Source organism: Neltuma alba, unplaced genomic scaffold, assembly GCF_004799145.2.
Source record: "Neltuma alba isolate B1F8T4 unplaced genomic scaffold, ASM479914v2 tig00012581_pilon, whole genome shotgun sequence".
Taxonomy (NCBI): domain Eukaryota; kingdom Viridiplantae; phylum Streptophyta; class Magnoliopsida; order Fabales; family Fabaceae; genus Neltuma; species Neltuma alba.
This window is the reverse complement of record NW_021637033.1, coordinates 38,667-61,753: the sequence shown is the minus strand read 5'-3', so window position 1 is coordinate 61,753 and position 23,087 is coordinate 38,667. Positions and strand designations below refer to the sequence as shown.

At 32.0% G+C, this 23,087-nt stretch overlaps 1 protein-coding gene across 1 annotated transcript; it reads right to left on the bottom strand.

The window, feature by feature from the left end:
* Window positions 1-20,877: 20,877 nt before the first annotated feature.
* On the bottom strand, window positions 20,878-21,648 carry LOC114728913 (protein PELPK1-like). Its single transcript, XM_028915867.1, has one exon. It carries the CDS (start codon window positions 21,562-21,564, stop codon window positions 21,178-21,180), a length of 387 nt encoding a protein of 128 aa, XP_028771700.1. The 5' UTR covers window positions 21,565-21,648; the 3' UTR covers window positions 20,878-21,177.
* Between the last annotated feature and the right edge of the window lie 1,439 nt (window positions 21,649-23,087).

Genomic DNA, 23,087 nt, shown 5'->3' with positions numbered 1-23,087 from the left:
GTAAGGTTTGATTTGGAGCGAAGCGGCCCAGGTAGTAGTTCTTTCCTCCCTTACACTTGTGTATGATTGCTGCATGTCTGTTTGTGCCATATTGCTATTCAAAAAGCATGAGAACATGTAATCCTTAATTCCTTGCATGGATTATTTAGCCGTGATCACGTGCAGCTGATAGACATGGGGCAGTGATTGCCAATTATTTGCGCTTTACTTATTCAGCTTGTCTAACAGACATGGGGCAATGATTGCCAATTATATGCGCGGCAGTGATTGCCAATTATTTGCGCATTATTTATTCAGCTTGTCTATCTGTCATTGCGCATAAATGCTTAATTGCATTAGCTTGCAAGGTTTTGTTCCATATGGCTTGTTTTGCATGTTTTATGTGATCTGCACATTTGTTTGATGGAAATTACTACTACGGGGATTTTTCGGAATCTCACCCCCCAATTTATGATGAACAGTGAAGGCTAGTAGCTAGAAGGACAAGGAGGTTATTTAAGAAGAAGGTGGGCTGATTGAAGAGCAGAGATACCTGTTATAATTCTGTAAATTGTATAGTAAAATATTCGGGCAAGTAACTTTACTTGCTTTATGGAAATATTATTTTGTATCCTTTAGAAGAAGGAGGTGAGCATTGCCAGGTGCACGTATATGCTGTCAACCAAGAGCGTTGCTTTATTTTTAATATAATATTATAAGATTGTATAGTATGAAATTATTTTAGGTGATAATAGATTGAGTTGAAAGCAGGGTTGATATTGGATCACTAATCTGTTATCTGAAGGTTTGAAACATTTGATCAATTGATTCCAATGTTAAAAGAAAGAAAAAAAAAAAATTCCCTGTCTTTTCCCAGGACCGAAACCTGGCGTTAGTGATTCACAGACGTTAAAATGATCCTATTAGTATATAAAAGTGAGGTGTTGCAATGTGAATTTTACTAATTGTGGTTGCAATGTGAAGGAGACGGTGATAGGCAAGCTGTTGATAACAAGGACACCCAATGGAGGCCTGTATCCAATAAGTAGTAAAGATCGATTGGGGCCTGAAATACTTAGCACTGAGCTCAAGTCAATAAGATCAAATTTAGAGTTTATCAAGTGGCATGATGCTTGGGCTCATCTGAGTATCAAGATTTTGAAATATATAATGAATAAATGTAATCTATGTTTTCCTTTCAATGAAAATTTTATATGTGAGGCCTGTCAATCAGGGAAATCAAAATTTTTACCATTTCATAAATCTCTGTCTCAAGCTTCGGCTCTACTAAAACTAATTCACTTTGATCTCTGGGGTCCCTCCCCTATTCAAGCAATAGAAGGTCATCGCTTTTATATTCTTTTTGTGGATGATTTCAATAGATACACTTGGTTATCTGTTGAAGAATAAAAGTAAAGCAGTTGCCGCTTTTAAACATTTTAAAGCATTGGTTGAAAATCAATTTAATGAGAAATAAAGGCAATACAATGTGACGATGGTACACAATTTAAACCGTTCGTTCTTATAGCTCAAGAAGTTGGTATTAATATGAGGTTCACATGTCCCTATACATCCGAACAAAATGGGAGAGCTGAGAGGAAACATCGACATGTTGTAGAAACTAGATTAACACTTTAGGCTCAAGCTCATATGCCTCTAATGTACTGGGTTGACGCGTTTTAGATGGCTACTTTTCTGATTAATCGACTTTGTTCCCCTATTCTTAATGAGCTGTTTCAGTTGTTTAGGACAGAGCCTATTTATAGTCAGCTGAAGCCTTTTGGGTATGCTTGTTATCCCAATTTAAAGTCATACAATGCTCACAAATTTGAGTTTCACAGCCAAAAGTGTGTCTATCTTGGTCTTGCTTCACAACAGAAGGGTTATAAATGTTTGAGCTCAACTGGGAAATTTTTTATTTTGAGGTATGTTGTTTTTTATCCGTATCTTTTCCCTTTTGTTTTAGGGTTCTTAAACAAGCGATCAAATCCTAGTGGTTCTCCTAGTTGGATGCCTTTAATAATTTGTGCACCACCCATGGGGGAGAATAATCGATCACACTCAACTCTTGTCTTCCCCACATCAGAATGTGTTAGACTTCTTATCCTCTGAGCAGTCACATGTTGCGATTCCAGGTGAAATGGCGTCTCTAATCAGATCCAAGTTTGTTGAATCTGCTGGTTCATCAGGGTTATCTTCTCTGACTTCTTTATTTGCTCCACTCTCTTCATCTAGCCCAAGTCAGAAAGAATAGTCTTTGCTAGCAACTGGGCTTGTTAGAGTGTACCCAATGATTTTGGCTCTTGCAGTATCATTCAATTGGGAAGTAAGGCAACTTCATGTGGATAATGCCTTTCTCAACGGTTTCCTAAAAGAAGATGTTTATATGCAACAAGCTGAAGGTTTTTATGATCCTAGTACCCTAATTATGTCTGTAAACTAGTTAAGGCAATTTATGGGTTAACACAAGCTCCACGAGCTTGGTTTGATCAGTTGAGGTAGATGCTATTACAGTGGGGTTTTCAAAATGCCAAGAGCGATACCTCACGCTTCTTGCTTCAAACTCAAAAATTGATTATCTTTGTGTTGATTTATGTTGATGATATATTAGTCACTGGGAATAATTCTGTTTTAATCAAAATCTAGGGCTAGAAATTTATCATGACAAACATGGAACGTTTCTGAGTCCGGCCAAATATACTCTTGATTTGTTGAAAAAATTTGGAATGTATGACTGTGCTCCTATATCTACTCTTATGGTTACTAGAAAACATGCTCTATCAGATGAAGGGGAATTTCTGACTGATCCAACCAGATATAGACAAGCCATTGGCTCTTTTTGGTATCTTGTTAATACTCGTCCTGATATAGCATATGCAGTCAATAAACTTAGTCAATTTCTTGCACAACCTAGAACAGGACATTATCAAGCTGTTAAAAGAATTTTCAGATATTTAAAGGGTACATATAGTCTTAGTTTGCATCTGAAGTCTTTTCATACACTCCAGTTATATGGCTACACTGATGCTAACTGGGCTACTAATATTATTGACCGAAAATCAATGGTTGGAATGTGTATTTTCCTTGGCAATGATCTTATTTCTTGGTCTTCTAGAAAACAACATGTTGTGTCTAGGTCCAATACTGAGTCTAAATATAGAGCTTTAGCTGATGGTGGAGTTGCAATTCGGTGGTTAGCTTCACTACTAAGTGAACTTGGTATATCTCTCAAGCAACCATCTGTTATGTGGTGTGATAATTTAAGCGCCAAGGCCTTATATGTTAATCCAGTCCAACATACTAGGTCTAAACACATAGAAATTGATGTGCATTTTATCAGGGATTTAGTTCTATCTGGAGCTATTGATGTTAGATATATACCTTTAGCATATCAAATTGCAGATTGTTTCACCAAACCTCTATCTTCAGTCTCAGTTTCAATTTTTCAGGCACTCAGGATGGCTATTGCCCCCCTCTCGTTTGAGGGGGGATGTTAGAGAATAGCCCAGGCCCAGTCCATATTGCCCAATCTATATATTTTGTTTGTATTGTATTGTGTGATGATTCCTTGTAACATAATTCTGTATACGTGTCATTTTGTATAGGTTATGTTACTGCAATTCACAATTGTATGTTCTCTAGAATCATGTATTTAGTTATATAAATATTGTGAGACCCTGAGCACTACTATTCAGTGCTTCAGAGCATATTCCTGAATCACCTTTTTCCTTTCTAATTTCTTGCTTATATATATATATATATAGAGAGAGAGAGAGAGGATTTGTGGTTTTGGAGGACCATTAAGCCAATGTTTATATAGTCTTTTTAAAAAAAAAAAATTTTTTGCGTTCAGATGGTATGAGAAAATGACAAAAAAGGGAGAGAAAAACGGAAGGGGGGAAATAGAAGAAGCACTCTCTTAGAGAGATTTTGGAGAGAAAATATGCTTTTCAAAATTGCTCTAAAAGAGAGAAAAGGAAGGCATATGATTGCTCTAAAAGAGAGAAAAGAGAGAAAAACGGAAGGGGCCACATTTTTTTCCCCATATGATATTACTCCTATAGTGAATTTTTTTTATAAGCGTGAATTTTGTTTTCTTTCATTTTTATTTTTTTCGGTTATTCAAATATAAGGGGAAAGAAAATATTTTCTGTCAACATTTTTCTTCTCTCCATTTTCTATTTTATTTCATGTTCTTCCGTTTCCTCTAGTAATTAAGAAATCTTTTTTTCTTGGACTGAAAATTAGAAATTCAATTTCTAATCTTTGTGTATAGACTAAATCAAATTTGCAAAAAATATCTACCTGAATAAAGATTAGACTCCGCTCTTCGCAAACAATTAATTACTCCTAGTCTCTTAATAAGAAAAAAGTTGATGGAGATCTCTAGTTAGGTCATAAGAATTTATTTGTGTGATTGAAAATTCGTCTTGGTTATTATACAAGAATTAGGCTGGTTGGTCGTTAACTTGAAACTCTCAAACCTGGAATGGCCTATTCTTGTATCTTAATGTGACAATTTGGGATATATAGTAGGATATAGCTTATTCAGTTAGATTGTATATTATTATACTATAAAATTGGACCCATCAAATTGGTAGATTAAATCAGATCACATTGTAATTGAACTCATATCAAATTACTGAGGTGCCAATTTTCTTTTATGAAGGATGGCAAAAAAAAAGATAGATATGTACAATAAATTTTATTATTACTACTACTACTACTACTATTATTAGGCTGGTTGGTTGTTAATATCCAATCTTCAAGCGCAAGATCACCTACCATATGTTATAATGTCTTATAAGAGGTGAATTACAAAGATAAAAATGTGAAGAAAACTTGCTCAGTTCTTCATAGTTAAATGCATTCTCTTGAAAAATCAAATTTTTAGATAGAGCAATGCTTACATCAAATTTTTTGCATTTCTTTATATCAAGTTCTGTGCTATTTATAATCAAATAATAATATTTCAAACATAGTACTGTAATTGGATAACATAATGAATATAAGAAACTTGGCATAACCTAAGTCATTCCCTTTTATATATTATCCAATGAAAACTATGTATATTATAATATAAAAAATACTACTTCATTTTCTTCAAACTATTTTATAAGATTTCATATACACACAACATAATATTTTAAAATCATCAATAATTATTTCATGTTCGTTGTTTCCCTGATAGAATAGAGTTCATGGAGTGGAATATCAGCCTATATGTATGTGTAGACACCGGGCATTGCATATGCTAGTGAACGAACAATTAGGCACTTCAATAAAGACTACTTTAATAATTTATATAAATGTATTTTAAATGCCAGTTGAGTTTACCTTTATTCACACCTCACTCTATTCCTATTATTTGAGGCAGTCTCATATGTCTTTTTTTAAGGTAAGTTTTAATTTGATCTTATTTAAAGTAAGACCTCTAATGTTTTACAAATTTGATTCATGTGGTTTAATTTAAGTCATATGTTTTATATTTTTAAATCTTTAATTCAAAAAACCAATTAGATAGTGATTTGATTATTCCTGCTAATCCAATGGTGTGACAACCATTCTTTCAAAACCATTTTAGATTAAATCCAACAATTTATTTGAATGATTAACCATGATAGAAAAGAAGAAACCTTAAAATTTTAAAATCGCTATCATGGTTAAAAGAAATAAATTTATATTACGAGCCACATCAATTGTTAACTTGGGCCTTGGACTTTCAAAGTCCAGACATATTCAACCGTTAGCCCAAACCAAACTTATACTTTCAAACACACGAACTAATAAAACATTTTAATATAAGTCATGGAACACATTAGTCAAAAGTCAACACTATCAAATGAGCGTAATACGCAAAGTCTTAAATATCTCTGGCCTTCCAATAACCTCCCATATCAGATAGTAGTAATTAAAAGTATTAGTTTACAACATTAGAGTATATGGGTTCTACGTGGCAATATATAATAAGCCAACACATAAATAAAAGCAGGGAGTCTATACAAGCTATAATAGCACACTATGCCTCCGGAGCCTTCCCTGATAGGCTACCACCTGAACTATCACCTTGAGATAGTAAAAACCACGGGGTGAGACAAACGCCTCAATAAACAACTTTCCAACTCATCATACATACTAACACGTGCTCGTGAGGTGTCAAGTGGGACAATTATTAAATCTCAATATCTATATATCAATGAAAATACAAATATGTATATTCAAATAATCTCAATCATCCAAACCCTCATTACAGGGGTTAATACACAAGCCACATAAGTATATCCCTCACTATAGGGGATCCCGACATATAGGACTATCCCACACTTTATGAGACGAATAAGTAGTAACAAATGTCCATCCCTTATTATAGGCCTATCCCACACTTTGGAGGACGAATAAAAAGCCACAAAGGTCTATCCCTTACTCTAGAGACGAAAGAAGAAGCCAACCAATGTGCATCAATGGCGGCCTTACCACGTGGTAAGATAGAGCTCAATCCAAAATCCAAACAACAACCAACCATTCATAATATAACAAAAATATCTCAATCTTTTTCCAGTATAATCCATAAGATATAAATCATATATCTTTTCCAAACTTCTTAATCACAGTTCCGAAAATCCCACAAGACAATTTTCATAGCTCAAAAGATATAATTTATCTACTCGAGTTTCAAATAACAAATCATTATACCAAAATAGCAAAATATTCACAAACAACATATTAGCACATATAACAAGTGGAAAGTGGTTACCTCTCGCCAAAGCAATACTAAGGATTACCACAAGGTCAATCCTTTGCTCAACCAATAATTAATCTATACAATTAATATAATCACATATTAATATAAACTAATTAATTAATTAAACTTCTCCATATTAGTTAAATTTCTAATTTAATTAAATTTTTATTCTAAATTCTCGCAACTCTCATAACCCAAAAATTATTAAGTATTTTAGAAACAACTTAAAATTTCTAACAACCCAGATTATTTATTTACTACCTCCAAATTATTTACTTTAATAAAAAGGATTTTCCACAATTTCCAAATATAAAATTATTATGTTCTAAATTCTAAAAATCTCCATTTAAGTTTAAACCTCAAAATTAAACTATCAAAAATTCAATAATATTTCAAATATTTATAAATAAATAATCTAATCAAAACTTTAATGGTATAACTACCATATATATATTTTCATCAATGATAAACTTTTTAGCTACAAAATATTTAAAAACCTTTAGTCACCCAATAAATAAAACTAGACTGATTAAAATCTCAATAATATGTCAAACAATCCAAATAAATTATTTAACTTAAATTTAATCGGTAAAAATATGGTATATCTCATAAATAACATATTTTCAACTAAATAAATTAATTTAAATACTAAAACTAACAAATAGACAAATCTAAACCGATTAACATTAACAACTCATTTACTTCTAAATTTCTATAGTTATCTTTTATCAAAACTCAATACTTATATCACATATAAGTCTCAAAATTTCTCTAATCACTATAGTAACACTGTCATTAGGAAGCCTAAAATATATAGGAAATATTCATAAATAAAGTTTGATAAAAAGAAGTAATTTTATGTATCTAAAATATCTTTAAAGCTTGCCCTCTCCTTCACCGGTATGCTCCTCTCTCTCACGCACACTCCAACTCTCTTTCTCTCTTTTCTTCTTGCACTTGCCGGGGAAAATGAATTGCTGGGGGTGTATTTAATACCCCCCCCATATTTATTAGGGGAGGGGGGATTTTCAAACTCAACCTCCAACCCCCAACCTCCCCTCAAACTTTCCACCGAATTCGGTGGAAAGTTTGACTTGTTTTTTTTAAATAAATATTATAATAAAATATTATTATATTATATTATATTATTTCTTAATTATATTTATTTTTTTTGAATTTTTTTTGGACCTAAATAAAATTTAGGATATTACAAATGGTATCTAGTACATCTCTCTCTCTCTTTTTTTTCAATATGTAACTCGCCCATCAAAATTCAGTTTCCAAAGCTCAATCTCTTGCTCCAAACTCTTCAAAACACCTAAATCCTATCACACAAAGCTCCTAAGAATGCCCAACAAGTGCAAAGTGGCAGTCAAGGTTGAAATGTGGCCTTAAAACCTAAAATTTTAGAGGTTGGTTGAGCTGTGTGTTTTCCTGTCAGGGAGTGTGCCATGGCCTGAATTTCTTGCACTGCAGTCAAGTTTGTCTCTATTTTAGTTAAGCTACAGTTAGGTCAGAGTGCGCTATGGGTCACTTTGCTTCTAGAAAATTAAAATCTTCTACCTTTAATAAGGATTTTCACCCATGTTTTGGCTTCTAATGATGCTTCTTTGTTCTCACAATGCTTTCATGAAACAACCTTGATCCTCACACTCTTTAAAAGGCTTCCAAAGTGGCTTGACATTTAGTTCTTGGATCAAAATATACCCTGTAAAAGAGTAACTCCATAAGCTCGTAAATATCAAAGATTAAAGCTAAAATATACACAATTAAGCAATAATGTGCAACCAAAAACATCATGCACATTTTCCTATCTTTGAGTATTCAAAATATGCACCAATACTCCAAAAAGCATCACAAGCTTAAAGAAAATGTGCTGAAATGATATGAAAATCTAGAGGATAATAGACCAGAAAATTGAGGACAGGAGGGCCTTACTTATAGCTAGGGCAAAATTTTAACACTGTTTGACATAGAAACTAGTGTTGAAAACTCATTTTACATTGAACATAAGATAACCGGTATTAATTTTAAATGTTATATCGAACTTGACAACACCCAGTGTAAAGACTCCCAGAAAATAACTAGTTACTAGTTCTTCTCTTTCTTCAAACTAGGAATGATTTCTACTATAGTTTTAGGGTTCATTATTATTGATCTAAAAGAGAAAAATGCGTTAAAAAGAACAAAGATAAGAGTAGATAATCACAAAATAGATAATATATTATATATAATTGGTGTGGATGCGGAGGCTACCTGTACAAAATATTTTTAAAAAAAAGATTACATTTTTATATTATAAAAGAACTAATAGCTGGAGGAGGAGGAGACTTCTTTATTAGATGAGGAGGAGGAGGTAGCGGAAGAGTCATCCATGTCATCATGCTTGATTTTCCTGTCATCAAGTAGCAGATTGACCTTGTTGTTAAGGGTGTAGAAGTAAGACACCACGCAACGGAGGCTGTGATTAATTGCAGTTACTCTTGCAAGTAGCTGGTTGACGGGTAGTAGAGGTGGTAATCGTTAGAGTTCAAACTACTTCAAGAAAACAAAAAGGCAAGAGATAGGCCAATTTAGAAATTAGTAACGCTAGTTGTTTCCAACAACTAGTGCCATTTAAGTATGTTTACATTGGTTGGGTTAATGTTTGATGTAAAAGTAATAATGACATTGAATATAATAATAACTAGGGTAAATATTGTATTATTATTTACAAAAATACCACCACCTAATTTATTACATCGTTGGCATGATAACCGAGGTAGATAAGGCAATGCAAAATGGTATTTTTCTAGTAGTGTGAGGAGAACACTTGATGGGGTCAGGAACTTATTCAAGGAATATGTTATTGATAGAGCACAATGTGTAATTCATGTATCCAACTCTACTTAATGAAATAAGACTTGTTGTTATAGTAATTTGTGAAAGATATTTTTAATAACATATACTGATTTGAACATCTTACTGGAAAACACATCGATTTCATGATATAATTTTTTGTCAATGATCTGGAAGATATTTCGATTGATTTAAAAAAAAAAAAAACAACAGTTTGCGTAGTACTGTAGTGCGTGTTTGTGTTATATAACATTTCATGAACCCATTTGGGGTCCAATTGCGGACTGAAACAGCGTGCCGAACAAAAACCCGTTTTTGTTCAACCCAAAAAAACACGTTTTGGTGGCCCATGGGCATTTTCGTCTTTTAATTTTACTCCATTCGATGACTTGATGGAACTGTCATTCCCATTGGTGCGGGAATGCCCATCAAAAGATGGATTAAAATTGGATTAACTGTTGCAGTGTGATTATATGACGCGGGCATTTTCATCTTTAATTTTAAATAATCATGCAATTGTTAATTAATAGTAACTTATTGATTTCCTTTTTAATTAATATTTTCAAAATAAAAGGAATAACATTTCAGATGGAAACAAATAAAAAGGATAAAGATCATAAAAAATAAATTATAAGAACTGAAACAAAACACTATTAAATTTTAAGGACTTCGATTCTTGGAATGATGTTTTTATTTTCAAAAAAATTAATAACTACATATTTTTTCATAGTGGTAAAAAATTACTGGGAATTAAAAAAAATACCTCAATTTGAGCCACGTGATGTCAATCCTTTTAGTTTCATTCTTATATTTTGATCAAATTTTGGTTTAATTCTTGTAGTTTCAAATTGTTAGTTTTGATTCCTATAGTTTTGTTTTTTTTGTGCGCTTACACGTTTAATAAGTTTTGATTTTGATCTCTATGCTTAAACCCGGATTAAGTTCTTATGAAATTATATGGAGTAACCAACGATTTGAAGTGTTATGAAAAAAACCGAGGATTTAAAATCATAAGAGTCAAAACCAAATTAAACCTGGATCTAACTACAAAGACCAATGATGATATTAACATTATGTTAAACATGTCTGACTAATAGCTTCTTAAAACAGCAACCACGACATGAACACATAACACTGTATTAATTGTCACACCAAATTAAAAAAAACATGAAAAGTACCATTGATAGCCTTGCTCAAAATCCTCCCAAGTCCTGACATAGAAAAGAGATCAATTAAGGACTACTACATCGATCTATTACAACCATATACTATCTCTAGTCCTTACTATAATAGTTAGTTGGCTAATTTGAATAGATTAAGATAATTTGTTAAGCTAGCTATTTGTAATAAAAAGGTATTATCTTTCTTAGAATACCATTGCTAATTATGTGTATTAGCTTGAACTACCATTAATGGAACCTTAGCTTAAACATGTGCAACTATTATAAAGATTATTTTGAAAAAAATAGACAATATGAGAGACATAGTGGATTGTAGCATTATATTTAGGACCAAATCACTACTACAAAAAAGAGCTTTTACGACATTAATTTACAGTGGTCATTAGAAAAAATACTGTAAAAAACATGATGGTGGCATTTTTGTAATTATATGAAAGTAAATTTTACTTTTCATAGCGGTTCTTTAAAAAACCGCCGTGTAAAGTATTTTTAACGGCGGTTTTTAAAAAAACCGCTGTAAAAAAATACTTTTAATGGTGGTCTTTTAAATAACCGCCTTAAAAAGTCTATCAGAATTTTAAAACCATATTCATTGCATAATAGTTTTCACTTTTCAGAGTCAAAACTTATAGTCCCCCCATTACCTCCTCACTCGATTTTCTCCTTCCTTCTACCTTTACTGGCCTTTATCCATTGCTTTGATCATCTCCGCCATATGACTGTTGCTGTCGTTGTTGCCATCGCTATCACTGTTGCCGTCGCTGTCGTTGTTGCCGTTACCTCATCCTCTTCATTCTTATTTGTGAGTTTTTCACCCTTTCTCCTTCTATCTTTCTATGGGTTTCATAGTTTTTTTGGTTTGATAGCTTGAAATTCATGAATTTTATCATATCTGAGTTTTTTATTTTACTTTTATTAAATCTTAATAGCTTCGATATGGTGGTAGAAGGTGAAGCAAAATGGCGCTATTACGGCGGAAAAGAATCTATATTTGTTTCATCAGACTACTTTTAACTAGTAAGAGGTTATTGGTTAATTGATTCTCAAACCCCTTCCTTTGGACTTTGTTCTTCTGTTTTATTCTAATCAATTGGATGAGAGTAAAGTTAAAAAAAAACACTTTTCAAGGCGGTTATTTATATAACCTCCGTGAAAAGTCACATATCATGGTGGTTCTTCCGCTGTGAAATCCTTTATATTTTACATCGATAGCATAGACATCGCTCTTAAAACTGCCGTGAAAAACTCATTTGAACTGTAATTAAATATCTTTTTTTGTAGTAGTGAATTGAATGTCAAACTAGCTTTTGTATTAAAGATAGAAGGTCGTATTGAAGACATGAGGAAGTATATAATTAGCTAGGGAGATTTGGCATCAAGTGTCAGTAGGAGGGGTGGAGTTGGAATGGGACGAATAGCTAGAGGAGGTGCGTTAGAATTGCCTCTAGTTATAACTGGCAAAATATTAATGGTAATCTCACTAGCTGTAACGATACTTGAACTCATCATCATCATGCTTGAAACTGTGAGGAGAGCCACAAGCAAAGTTATGACCATGGATTTCCCTGCAGAAGAAGAAGAAGCCATGGCTGATGTGGAAGCTGCTTTGATGAGTTTCGATGAAGATGAAGATTCAGTTATATATACGTACATTCTTGGTCTTCTTTATGTATGTATATATAGACGGAAGTGCGACGAGATCATCGATGGATCTATTGAAAATTCATCTTCGATAGATCTGTTCTAGACTCTCGTAGGTTTGGCAGCCTTAAAAGGATTAGGGTTGGGACCAGACGGACAACTTTTTAATAAAAATATGTCCAAATGATTCATATTTCTTCAATGATAATAATCTCAGAATGCATGCTTGAAAATGCAAGAGCCAGGAGCAAAGTTACGAGCATGGAGTTCCCAGGAGAAGCCATGGCCTTTAGATTATGAAGCTGAATAGAGAGATAGAGTGAACAAGATTGAGAAGAAGAAGATCAGAGACTATATCTTTTGTCTAAGCTTCGATGACGATCCAAGTGATAGTTCTTGTTCTTTATATAGACAGAGGTTGGTAAAACACGTGTGGTTTAAAGAAACATGAAGGGACTTTTGAGATCATTTTGTCTGGCAAACAATTTAATTCTGTGCCTTCCTTTTTAAGTATAATTTATTAATGTGATTGAAAATCCATATCTCCAATTGTGTAGACTGATGGTGGGGCTGGTCTTTAAAGTTTTCAATTAGCCTAGTCTAGTAGTGTAGTAATAAAATGTTAGAGAAGAATAAACGGAAAGTTAAAGAAAACTTGCGTTAGTACGTGAATAATAATGGGTCAGTTTAGATTAACGGTGAAAAAAGTGACTTCTTTTCAATCAGATTGGGTAATGTGATTTATGTTTAAATTGACTTTTGTAAAAGTTAGTTTGTAAAATAAAAAAATTGTTTGGATTATAATTAAATAAGTAAGTTTAGTTTGTAACATGAACAAAATAGGTATAACTTTTATTAAGTAATAAAAAATTATTAAAAATATGAATTTAAAAATATGAAATATAGAAATAAGAAAATTTATTTATATGACTCACACTTGAGAGGGAGATTGTTGAAATACAAGTGTGAATTATGTTAGATGGAATTGTTTATTATTAATATTAATGTCATTTCTTATATCTTATATTCCTGTGAAAAAAAAAACTCTAGAAGAGTTAGTAGCACTCAACCTTCTATGAGTGCACAAGTTTAATTTCTACCATTAGGTAAAAGATGAAAAATAACGCTCTAGAAGAGTTATATTATGATTTATTATCCCAAAGATAAAATCTATAATTGATAACATATTCCTTATAAAATATTAAGGAGAAAAATAAATAATATAACATGGTAACAAGAAGTTTACCAATAATTGAGAATAATTTTATAATAAACCAAAAGTTTATGCATTCATAGTTTGGCATGACCGGTCAATCATCCCGGATCATAATGATGCAAAATATCATGAAAAATATGCATTGTCATTTATTAAAGGATCAGAAGATCCTTTAAAAATGATATATGATTCAAGAATTTTTACGTGTTGTTTGTTCTCAAAAGAACTAGATAAGAGAACATCACTAGCTATGCTCAAAATCGGATCTGTGCAGATTTATAATGTATCAACTTTATATATGGGCCCATTTAGATACCATGTAAACCAAAGTAATACTCTATAAGTGAAAGATGCATCTCTAAAATGGTCACAGGTGTTTATGATCAACTTGCAACCTGAAGTTTGCAAATATGTTCAGATAATTATATTGAGTACATAAGTTCTTGATTATAAAATTAATATGATTCTTGTTGAGATTGTTAGTGATTGTTCCTCACGTTGCTGATGATTATATGCTTAGTAAAAGCCTCCATAAGTAGCTAGATCAGAGTTTATGAAAACAAAATTCCCATTTGAGTAATAGGATAATTGATTTTATATATTTTTGCACATAAATGCATCAAGCCAACAATGTATTGTGAATTCTCCTATTATAATTGGCTTTTAGTCAGGAGCCAGACATTTTTCATCTTAGAATGTGCAATATCTATTATTCTACCGCAATAATGCACATAAATGGATATTAAAAGTAAGTTGGAATCACAGTTAGATAAGAATTTCCTTATTCTTGTTTGTCTCTAAATGAAACAAAATAATGTTTCTAAAGGAGATTTATAGATTTGGGAGACCTACATTACATATTCTCAATATGAGGGAAAGAAAATGTGTAACTAGAAAAGAAAACACATAGAATGTATTTTTACTATCAAATGTAGATCCTCAAATATAGTAGTGTGAACTAGAAGTTCATAAAGTATTATATTTGTAAAACATTACTAATATCTGCCAGATGCCATTACTGACCCAAATGGGAATTTTTAATTCTTATATTCTAGCTAAAAGTGCTCATATTCTTGAAGACATGCTAAAAACATGAGATTATGATTGGTTCCAAAAGAAAAGAAAAATGAGCGAATGATCATGATGATCATACTAAGGAGATATGAATTTTAAAAAAGGTTAAGACATAACTCTTTGACTCCTGAAGAGGTTTAAGTGTCTGAAAGCAATAAAGAGATCTTGATATATTACGTCATAAAAGAAAATGGGACCGATGAAAGAATAAAATTGTCGACAATAATTTTATTGATGATATCACATAATCAAATAAGGATTTTACATATAAATCTATCATGAGATACAGACAGAAAATGGTTGGCCAACAGAAAAGAAAAGAAGCAATATATCAGGGATTTGTGTATCCCTAGCTATGCACTTGAAGTGTAATGCTAGTATTATATAAATAGGCATTTGTATAGTATAAAGAGAAATAAAGCCTTGTGGTGGATTAAATTACATGCCTTATCAATCTGGCAGTCTAGTAATAAATGAAGTTTTCTTTCCATGTGCATCTTAAAAATATATAACTATAATGTATGACTCACTTTATGGTGAAATTATATGTGAATCCCAGAAGGATTCAAATTCTTATATAAATTGAAACGATCCAATACATGAATAGATCTGGATCATAATGTATGAAAATCCTTGAAGGATTTGAGTTTCTAGAAGCATATAATTATGTTCTCAAGAACATTATTCAATTAAGTCTTTATATGAGGCTTATGTGGTTAATATCAAATGAAAGAATGATGTAAATACATTCCAACTTGTCTATTTGTGAAAGATTCAAAATGAGTTTGTCATCAGTACTATTTATGATGATAGTATCAAAACTCCTGATAAGTTTTCAAAAACTGCAAATTACTTAAAGAAAAATTTTGAAATGAAAGCTTTTAGAAGAATACATATGGATAAGTCATATCCATTTTGTGGATATGCAACATCAATTATATGTTTCGGTAGTTACAAGATCTTTAGATATGGACTAAAGATTGATTTAGATCTCCAGAAGGTAATAAATAAACACTTGGTCCAGAAGTACTATATCTTAGTATCATTGAAGTATTCATATATCTATCTAGTCATACAGAATCTAAGCTATCATTTGCTTATTAGCATGATATAGTTCTTTATCAACATGAAGATGTTGGAATGAAGTTAAAAATATTCTTCGTTACTTTAAAGATATCATGGAGGTAATATTATTTTATCTAAAAGTACCAAAGACTAATCTTAATGGCTATATAGATAAAGTATTCTTATTTGATCCTTATGTCAAGAGATTATAGTATAATCCACGTGTAGGTAAACCATAAAAGGACTATTCGTCTCATGATTTTTTTGAAGATCATGGAATTCATACTTGATGTTTTTATCTCATTACAATATTTGGAAGGGTTCTTTGTTATATTAGATTTTGCAGGCTCAAAGATGTCAACTATGTTGTCAAAACGGAGAGTTGATATATGTTGTACTCTTTTTTCCTTGTCTATGGTTTTGTCCCACTGGGTTTTCCTAGCAAAATTTTTAATAAGGCAATATTGCATAGTGTATCAATGAATGATGTATTCTTTTTCTTTTGCTAAGGTTTTGTCCCACAAGGTTTTTCCTAGTTGAAGTTTTTTTAATGAGGCACATTCATATATATTGGACATCCAAGGGGGAGTGTTATGAATATAATAATATCTTTGTGGATGTCCATATATCTCCTATTATCTCCTATATCTCCTATTATCTCTATATCCTACAATTATCTCATGTTATGATATAATCTGTAGATTCTATCAAAGGTGTAAAGCTGTGCCTATAAATAGAGGTCATGTATAATGTATTGAACACACTTGAATGGAATGAGAAATACTCTCTCTCTTGTTAATCCTCTCTTCCTTTGTATGATTTTTTTTTTCTATATTTCTTCTTTATTTATAACAAACATAAGTATAACAATGTCTTTTAATTCCAAAAAGCTCTTTTTGTATAACTCAAGTAAATTTTAAGTACTTTTACAATCATACTTAAAAAGCCGTTTTTAACCTATATATAAGTCAGATTGGCCAAAAGCTGTGGCAAACAGTTTTCAAATTTACAAACTGATTTATCACACTTATAAGTTACTTTTTCTCCTCTAAAACGCCTTACCATAATTATCTTATAGGTTTGGCAGCCTTCAAAGAAGCACTTTGGTATTGGGACCAAGTTTTAGGGGGTCCTCATTCAGCATGAATAATAGTACAAAGAATATGTAGAGAGAGAAGCATGAAAACAATATAAACATAGGTATAACAATGTCTTTTAATTCCAAAAAGTTCTTTTTGTATAACTCATAAGTAATTTTTAAGTTCTTTTACAATCATACTTAAAAAGTTGCTTTTAACCTATAAGTTAGATTGGCCAAAAGCTGTAACAAACAGTTTTCAAATTTGTATACTGACTTATCACATTTATAAGTTACTTTTTCTCTTCCAAAACACCTTGCCATAATTATCTTATGTTAGAATCAATCTCACCCAAGAGGGGGTGAATTGGGTGAGTTACAAATTTTAGAATTAAATGCGAGACAGTATTGAAAAACAGAGAGTCAGAGTCAGGAGAAATTTCACCGCAGAGGGAAGACACAAGATTTATACTGGTTCGGTCTTAACCACTTGACCTACGTCTAGTCCTCAGAACACCTCTAAGTATTTCACTATCTTCCAAAATCGACAGGGCTTTTGGTGCCTCGGTACAGTAATTGAATCGCTCAATCACTCCCCCTTACTCCCGTAAGGATACAAGCCCTCTCAAGAGTCCACACTCTTGAGTATCGCTCAAGTATTTAATAAAGAGTAGTTATCGGCTCTCTTACAGAGTGAATTTAATGATGAACACTGATGCTCAGTAGTATCGCAGAAAACAGAGTATTGAATGCTAGACTTAATAATCACAGGTGGTAGTTCCGGTATTCAATCTCTTCATTAATGCTTCTTCGCGCCTTTTATAGTTGAGGTCGTTAATTAGCCGTTAGACGGAAGAGCTTCTAGCCGTTGTGACTCAGTTTGCGTGTTTCGCCGGTTTCAACGGTTCCACCATTAATGCGTCTGAGCTTCTGACACTGTAGATTGCAGTTTACGTAATCCCGTTGAAGAGCCGTTGTAATCTTTCTTGGTAATCTGCACATATTAAAACTTTAAGCAACAAGGAGTCTTGTGGTGTAGGTTTTAATTAAGAACAAGAAGAAACACAAATTTATCATTCAAAGATCTTGGTCGAAATGATTTGTCTATAGAAAGAGCAGAAAGACTTTCTGGGTATGTTGATCGAAGTGGTGATCGATTACTTATTGTTCGATCAGGTTATCGAAAAAATGAATGAAAGCTTCTCGAATTAGTTCATTGAAATTATCGATCAAGTGTTGGATCATTGACTTTAAGAATTATCGTAGTAAACGGAAATCGTTCCATGATCGAACAAGTGATCGAACACTTGTTGATCGAACAGATTATTGATAATTCAAATGTTATTGAAATGAAACTTTAGTCACAGATGATCGAACAACTTATCGAGAAAAGGGTGATGGATAAAGTTATCGATAAACCATGAGTAAGAATATTCATTGAAAGACACATACTCTCTGGAATGATCGATCAATGAATATTCGAACAAGTGATCGATAAAGTGAGAAAAGAAATTTAACCCTGTAAGGTGAAGAAACTGATTATCGATCACGTTTTGTAAAAACATGAGTTTCAAGAAATCGAATGATCGATCATATTACCGAAAAGTCAATGATCGATTAGGTGATCGAAAAATGGTTCAACATAAGTTAATGCGAATATAGCAATCCTTAGACTCTTTATCGATCATGTTATGTGAAAAGATAATATGCAAACAAGTTAAATTATCGATAATGTTATCGATAATGTGGTTGTAGAAAAACTAAATATGAGTAGATAACAACATTGATTATCGATCATGTGATCGATAATTTTATGATCGATAAGGTTATCGATCCAGCAGTTAAGATGATTACCTGCATTCAGAGTTAGAGCATAATGATCGATCATGTGATCGATAAGCCAGTGATCGAAAATATGATCGATAAATGATAAACAGAGTAAATGTGCAGAACGAATAGAGTGTGTTACCTCTTATCGAAGTCGTTATTGATAATTTATTTATCGATCATGTGATCGATAAATGCACTTCAGATTTGGTTCTCTTTATCAGTAACTCGATTGTTTATCTGATGTTATCGATCAGGTGATCGATAATTAACGGTAACCTTGTGTGATTTCCATGTTAGAGATAATCGATCATTTTATCGATTAACTACTTATCGGATAGTTCTTCAATCAAAATACCTACTATAAAACTGAATTACACCTGAACAATTATCTGTAACCTTAGCGATAAACGTTTGATCGATCAGATGATCGATCACCATACTTAACTAAATTAATCTGACTTTGTTATCATCAAAACTATAATCCTAACATCTTATAGGTTTGGCAGCCTTCAAAGAAGCACGTTGGTATTGGGACCAAGTTTTAGGGGGTCCTCATTCAGTCAGCATGAATAATTATATCTTATAAGGTTTGGCAGCCCTCAAAGATTTGCGTTGGTATTGGGACCAAGTTTAGGGACGCTCATTCAATGCTTATCATTTAAATGATGAGTACGTGGTCATCGCTATAATACAAACTAAACTATTCAAAATCTGATATGAATTGTTCAGATTTAAAATTTTTAATTTCTTAATGATAAAATTATGTTTTTAGAAAATGTTAGCTATAATATTATATTTATTTTTAAATTATGTATCTATCAAAACAAAAAATGAATTAAAAAATATATAAAAAATTGCGATGAGCACTTTGTGCTTATCATATGTGGTGAACATGTGCTCCCAAGTTTTTTAGGTGGTTGTTGGATGAGCAACTAATACACATTTTTTAAATAAATTATTGGTTCCATACTATCATATGCTTTTTCATATAAAAAAAAGTCTAAATAAATATTTTTCGCAAGGAGCTATGCAATTTTATTCATCAACCTTAAAAAATGGTGCAAAAATTTTTAATCCATATATAATAGAGGCATGATATTTTTTAAGTCAGGGCTATAGGCTCACATGCTATGTCACCTATAAATGGGTTAGAAAAAAATATCTGTAGAATATTATATTATCAGTATAAGAAAATAGGAAATTTGCAATGGAAACTGAAATAGCATCGCTAAAAAATTTGCAACCAAGAAAACTGTGACAACCCAATCTGTAAATACTGGCATATTTTTTTTGGGTACAAAAACATTTAGGTAAGTTGAGTCTTGAGGACTCACCAGGACCAGGACATGCTTCCAGGCTTAGAGAGCGCTTACAAAGATACTTATAGATCGCCACCAATAAGGCCCTCATATCCACAGCTGGATTTGAACTCATGACCTTATAGGTGATGAGTTAGCTTCTTACTAACTGGACCAACTCTTATTGGTTAAATACTCGCATGTTTTACAAATGGGTTTCATCTAATTCTCCTCCAACCTTGGGCTCAATTAGCCCAATAATAGCACGTAGCCCAATCCCAATGGTCGCAAGCCTCTAATATCAATTTGTAGCCCATTCTCGTATTAAAAGAAACATAGTTGTAGCCCATTTAATTACTCCCAAACATTTCCCTAATCATAAGTAAAACTAATTAATGGCGCGCAGTTGGAGATAATGAAGCCTTTATAACATGTCCAACTTTATGTCAGCTTAGTTATTGTATAATAATGTATGTAGGTAATTATTTTAATTTTTATTCTTTTATTACTGTTGGAATCCTTTTTGTATAACATAAAAAATTAACTTATATCAAATAGTTAATTATTATAATTATAATAATTACATGATATTCAATAATTATAATGTTTCATAAATGAAAGTGAAGCTTAAATATACTACCCCCAATCTTTAATACAAAAGCTAATTGGAGATTAAATTTTATTTTAAATATAAGATCTTAGTATATTTTGTCTCTCAAATTTATAATGATTTCTTCAAAATTTTTGTATTGATAGTAAGGGTTCTCACCAATGAAAAGTTTTATTGCACATGATTAAAAAGTTTAGAAAATTTAGCACATATTTACTATAATTAACCAATTTAACTAACTTTCTTAATCTCTCCAAATTATTTATGAGGTAGTACTCATTATGCTTATTTTTAAGAGGTATCAGAATTAATTTAGAGAACTGGACATAGTACCGCATTATATTATTGCATAATAAATGAAAATCTATTACTTATATATCTATAACACAACAAATTATTTACAATCAATAACAACAGACTCATATATCAATGATGCAACCCTATTTCAAAGTTCAAACCAAATCAAAAAGAAAAACAACAGAGAGACATATAACATACAGAAATAAGCCAATATATATGTAAAGGAAGTATATGCTGGCATATGCTTCTGAGTTTTGCGACCGCACCAAGAAGTAACCGAACACAGAATGAAGATACTAATTAATAACATGACCACGTTCTGAGATTAATTAGAAGGAGGAGGAGAAAGGAATGAGATGGAGGGCATAATGTTTGCGATTTTGGGAATAGAGGGAATGTTAGGCAATGGAGGAAGTGTGACCTGTGGGACTGTTGGAATCTGAGGCATAGAAGGAAGAGGAGGAAGTGCATTGGGTTTTGGCATATTTGGGAGATTTGTGGGCAAAGGCGGAATGTTATTCATTGGGATTGAAGGCAAAGGTGGAAATCCTGTAGGTTTTGGCAAGTTACTTGGAATTCCAGGAATGTTTGGCATCGAAGGCTGTGTTGTTTGAAGAAGACGACGAGCTTCTATGCTGGAACTCATCATCATGCTTGAGAATGTGAGAACCAGAAGGAAAGTTTCGAGGATGGACCTCCCAGAAGAAGCCATGGCTGGTTATGATGAGGAGGAGGAGGAGAAGAAGAATGGAGGAAGATATGTGAGAATGCTTTGGTTCGAGTTTTGATGAGGATCTAAATGCTTAATTTCTCGATCTTATATAGAAAGAGGTAGGAGTCATGTAGAACCTTGAGAGCCTTTGAAACCTTTTGGTAGTTCGCCTATATATTATCTGCGGTTGGAATTGTATATATGGGTTGGTGGTCTCTTTTTTGAAAAAAAAAACTCTAAACATATTCAAATGTAGGATGACCTACTATAATATTTTAGAAGTTAAAAGAGGAACAAGGCAAATAAGAGGCTGTTGTTGCTGATGTTGCATCTTCCAGATTTGGATGTCTCGATTGTATTGGAAGAAACTGATGTTGAGAACAAGTTTGGCTGAGTTGGGTTGGTTAACTATAATGAGTTACTCCTCTGGTTCTTAATATAAGACCTAATTGTTGAGTTGATTTTGATCTTAAATATAAGACCTATTTCTCATATTGATCATTTTTTTCTAAATTAGCTCTATGGATACTCCCTCAACTATAATAAAGTAGAAGAGGGAAAGAAGATATCAAGAAAGATAATTATGGTGTTTTAGAAAAAACATGTCATATTTCTTATAATTAACTAACTTACTAACTTCTTTAATCTAATCAAATTAGTTAAATAAGTCTTATATTAAGGATCGGACGAGTAAATAATAACTTTTTGAGACTACTCTTATTAGCCAATGGGGTTTTAATTTCACGGATATCTTCTTTCTTTTTTTGTAAGAATTTTACAGATATCCTTCATCATATTGTATACTGTTCGTTTGATTATTACGATTCACGAATCTAATATTGAGAAAGTTTTGCGTCACATTCTACTTATAAAAGATCATATTATAACTAAGCAAATAATTTTAATTAATTAAAATATCTTGGTAATTTTAAAAAAATTATTTCAATTTTTAATATACATTGTTCGTGTTCACTATTATTATTAATTGACAATGATTATATATATTTTGACATTTTAAAATATATTTTATTGTATTGAAACCCTACAAAATTACCAAACCGCGATTGTACTATCATCTACTTCTATACTTCTCACTTTTGTACAGAAAATATGGTCTAACGACAAAAGTCACTTTGCGAACAAGGCAATGACTTTAGAAGATAAACAATTTACTCCCTCCTCTGTCCCTAATCATGAGAGCCAATTTTCTTATTCACATATCAAGAAAATAAGTTAAATGTTAATAATGTCTAAAATATTCTTGCTCATTTTCAGTTTTGCCCTCAATGGTAATTTTAACAACTTCAAATAACTTTTCCACTAAGATCGATGGGCCGTGAGATTTTAATAATTCATTAGGGGTATATGTGGAAACATATTGTAATTAATCCTACGACTTTGTGTCGGAAATGCCGCCGCCAACACTTTGTAAAAGATTTTGTAACTAGGGATACCAAACCTCTCAAAATTAACTCTTATGACTAAGGATGAAGGGAGTATATATACTTCTCTAAGGGAGGTAC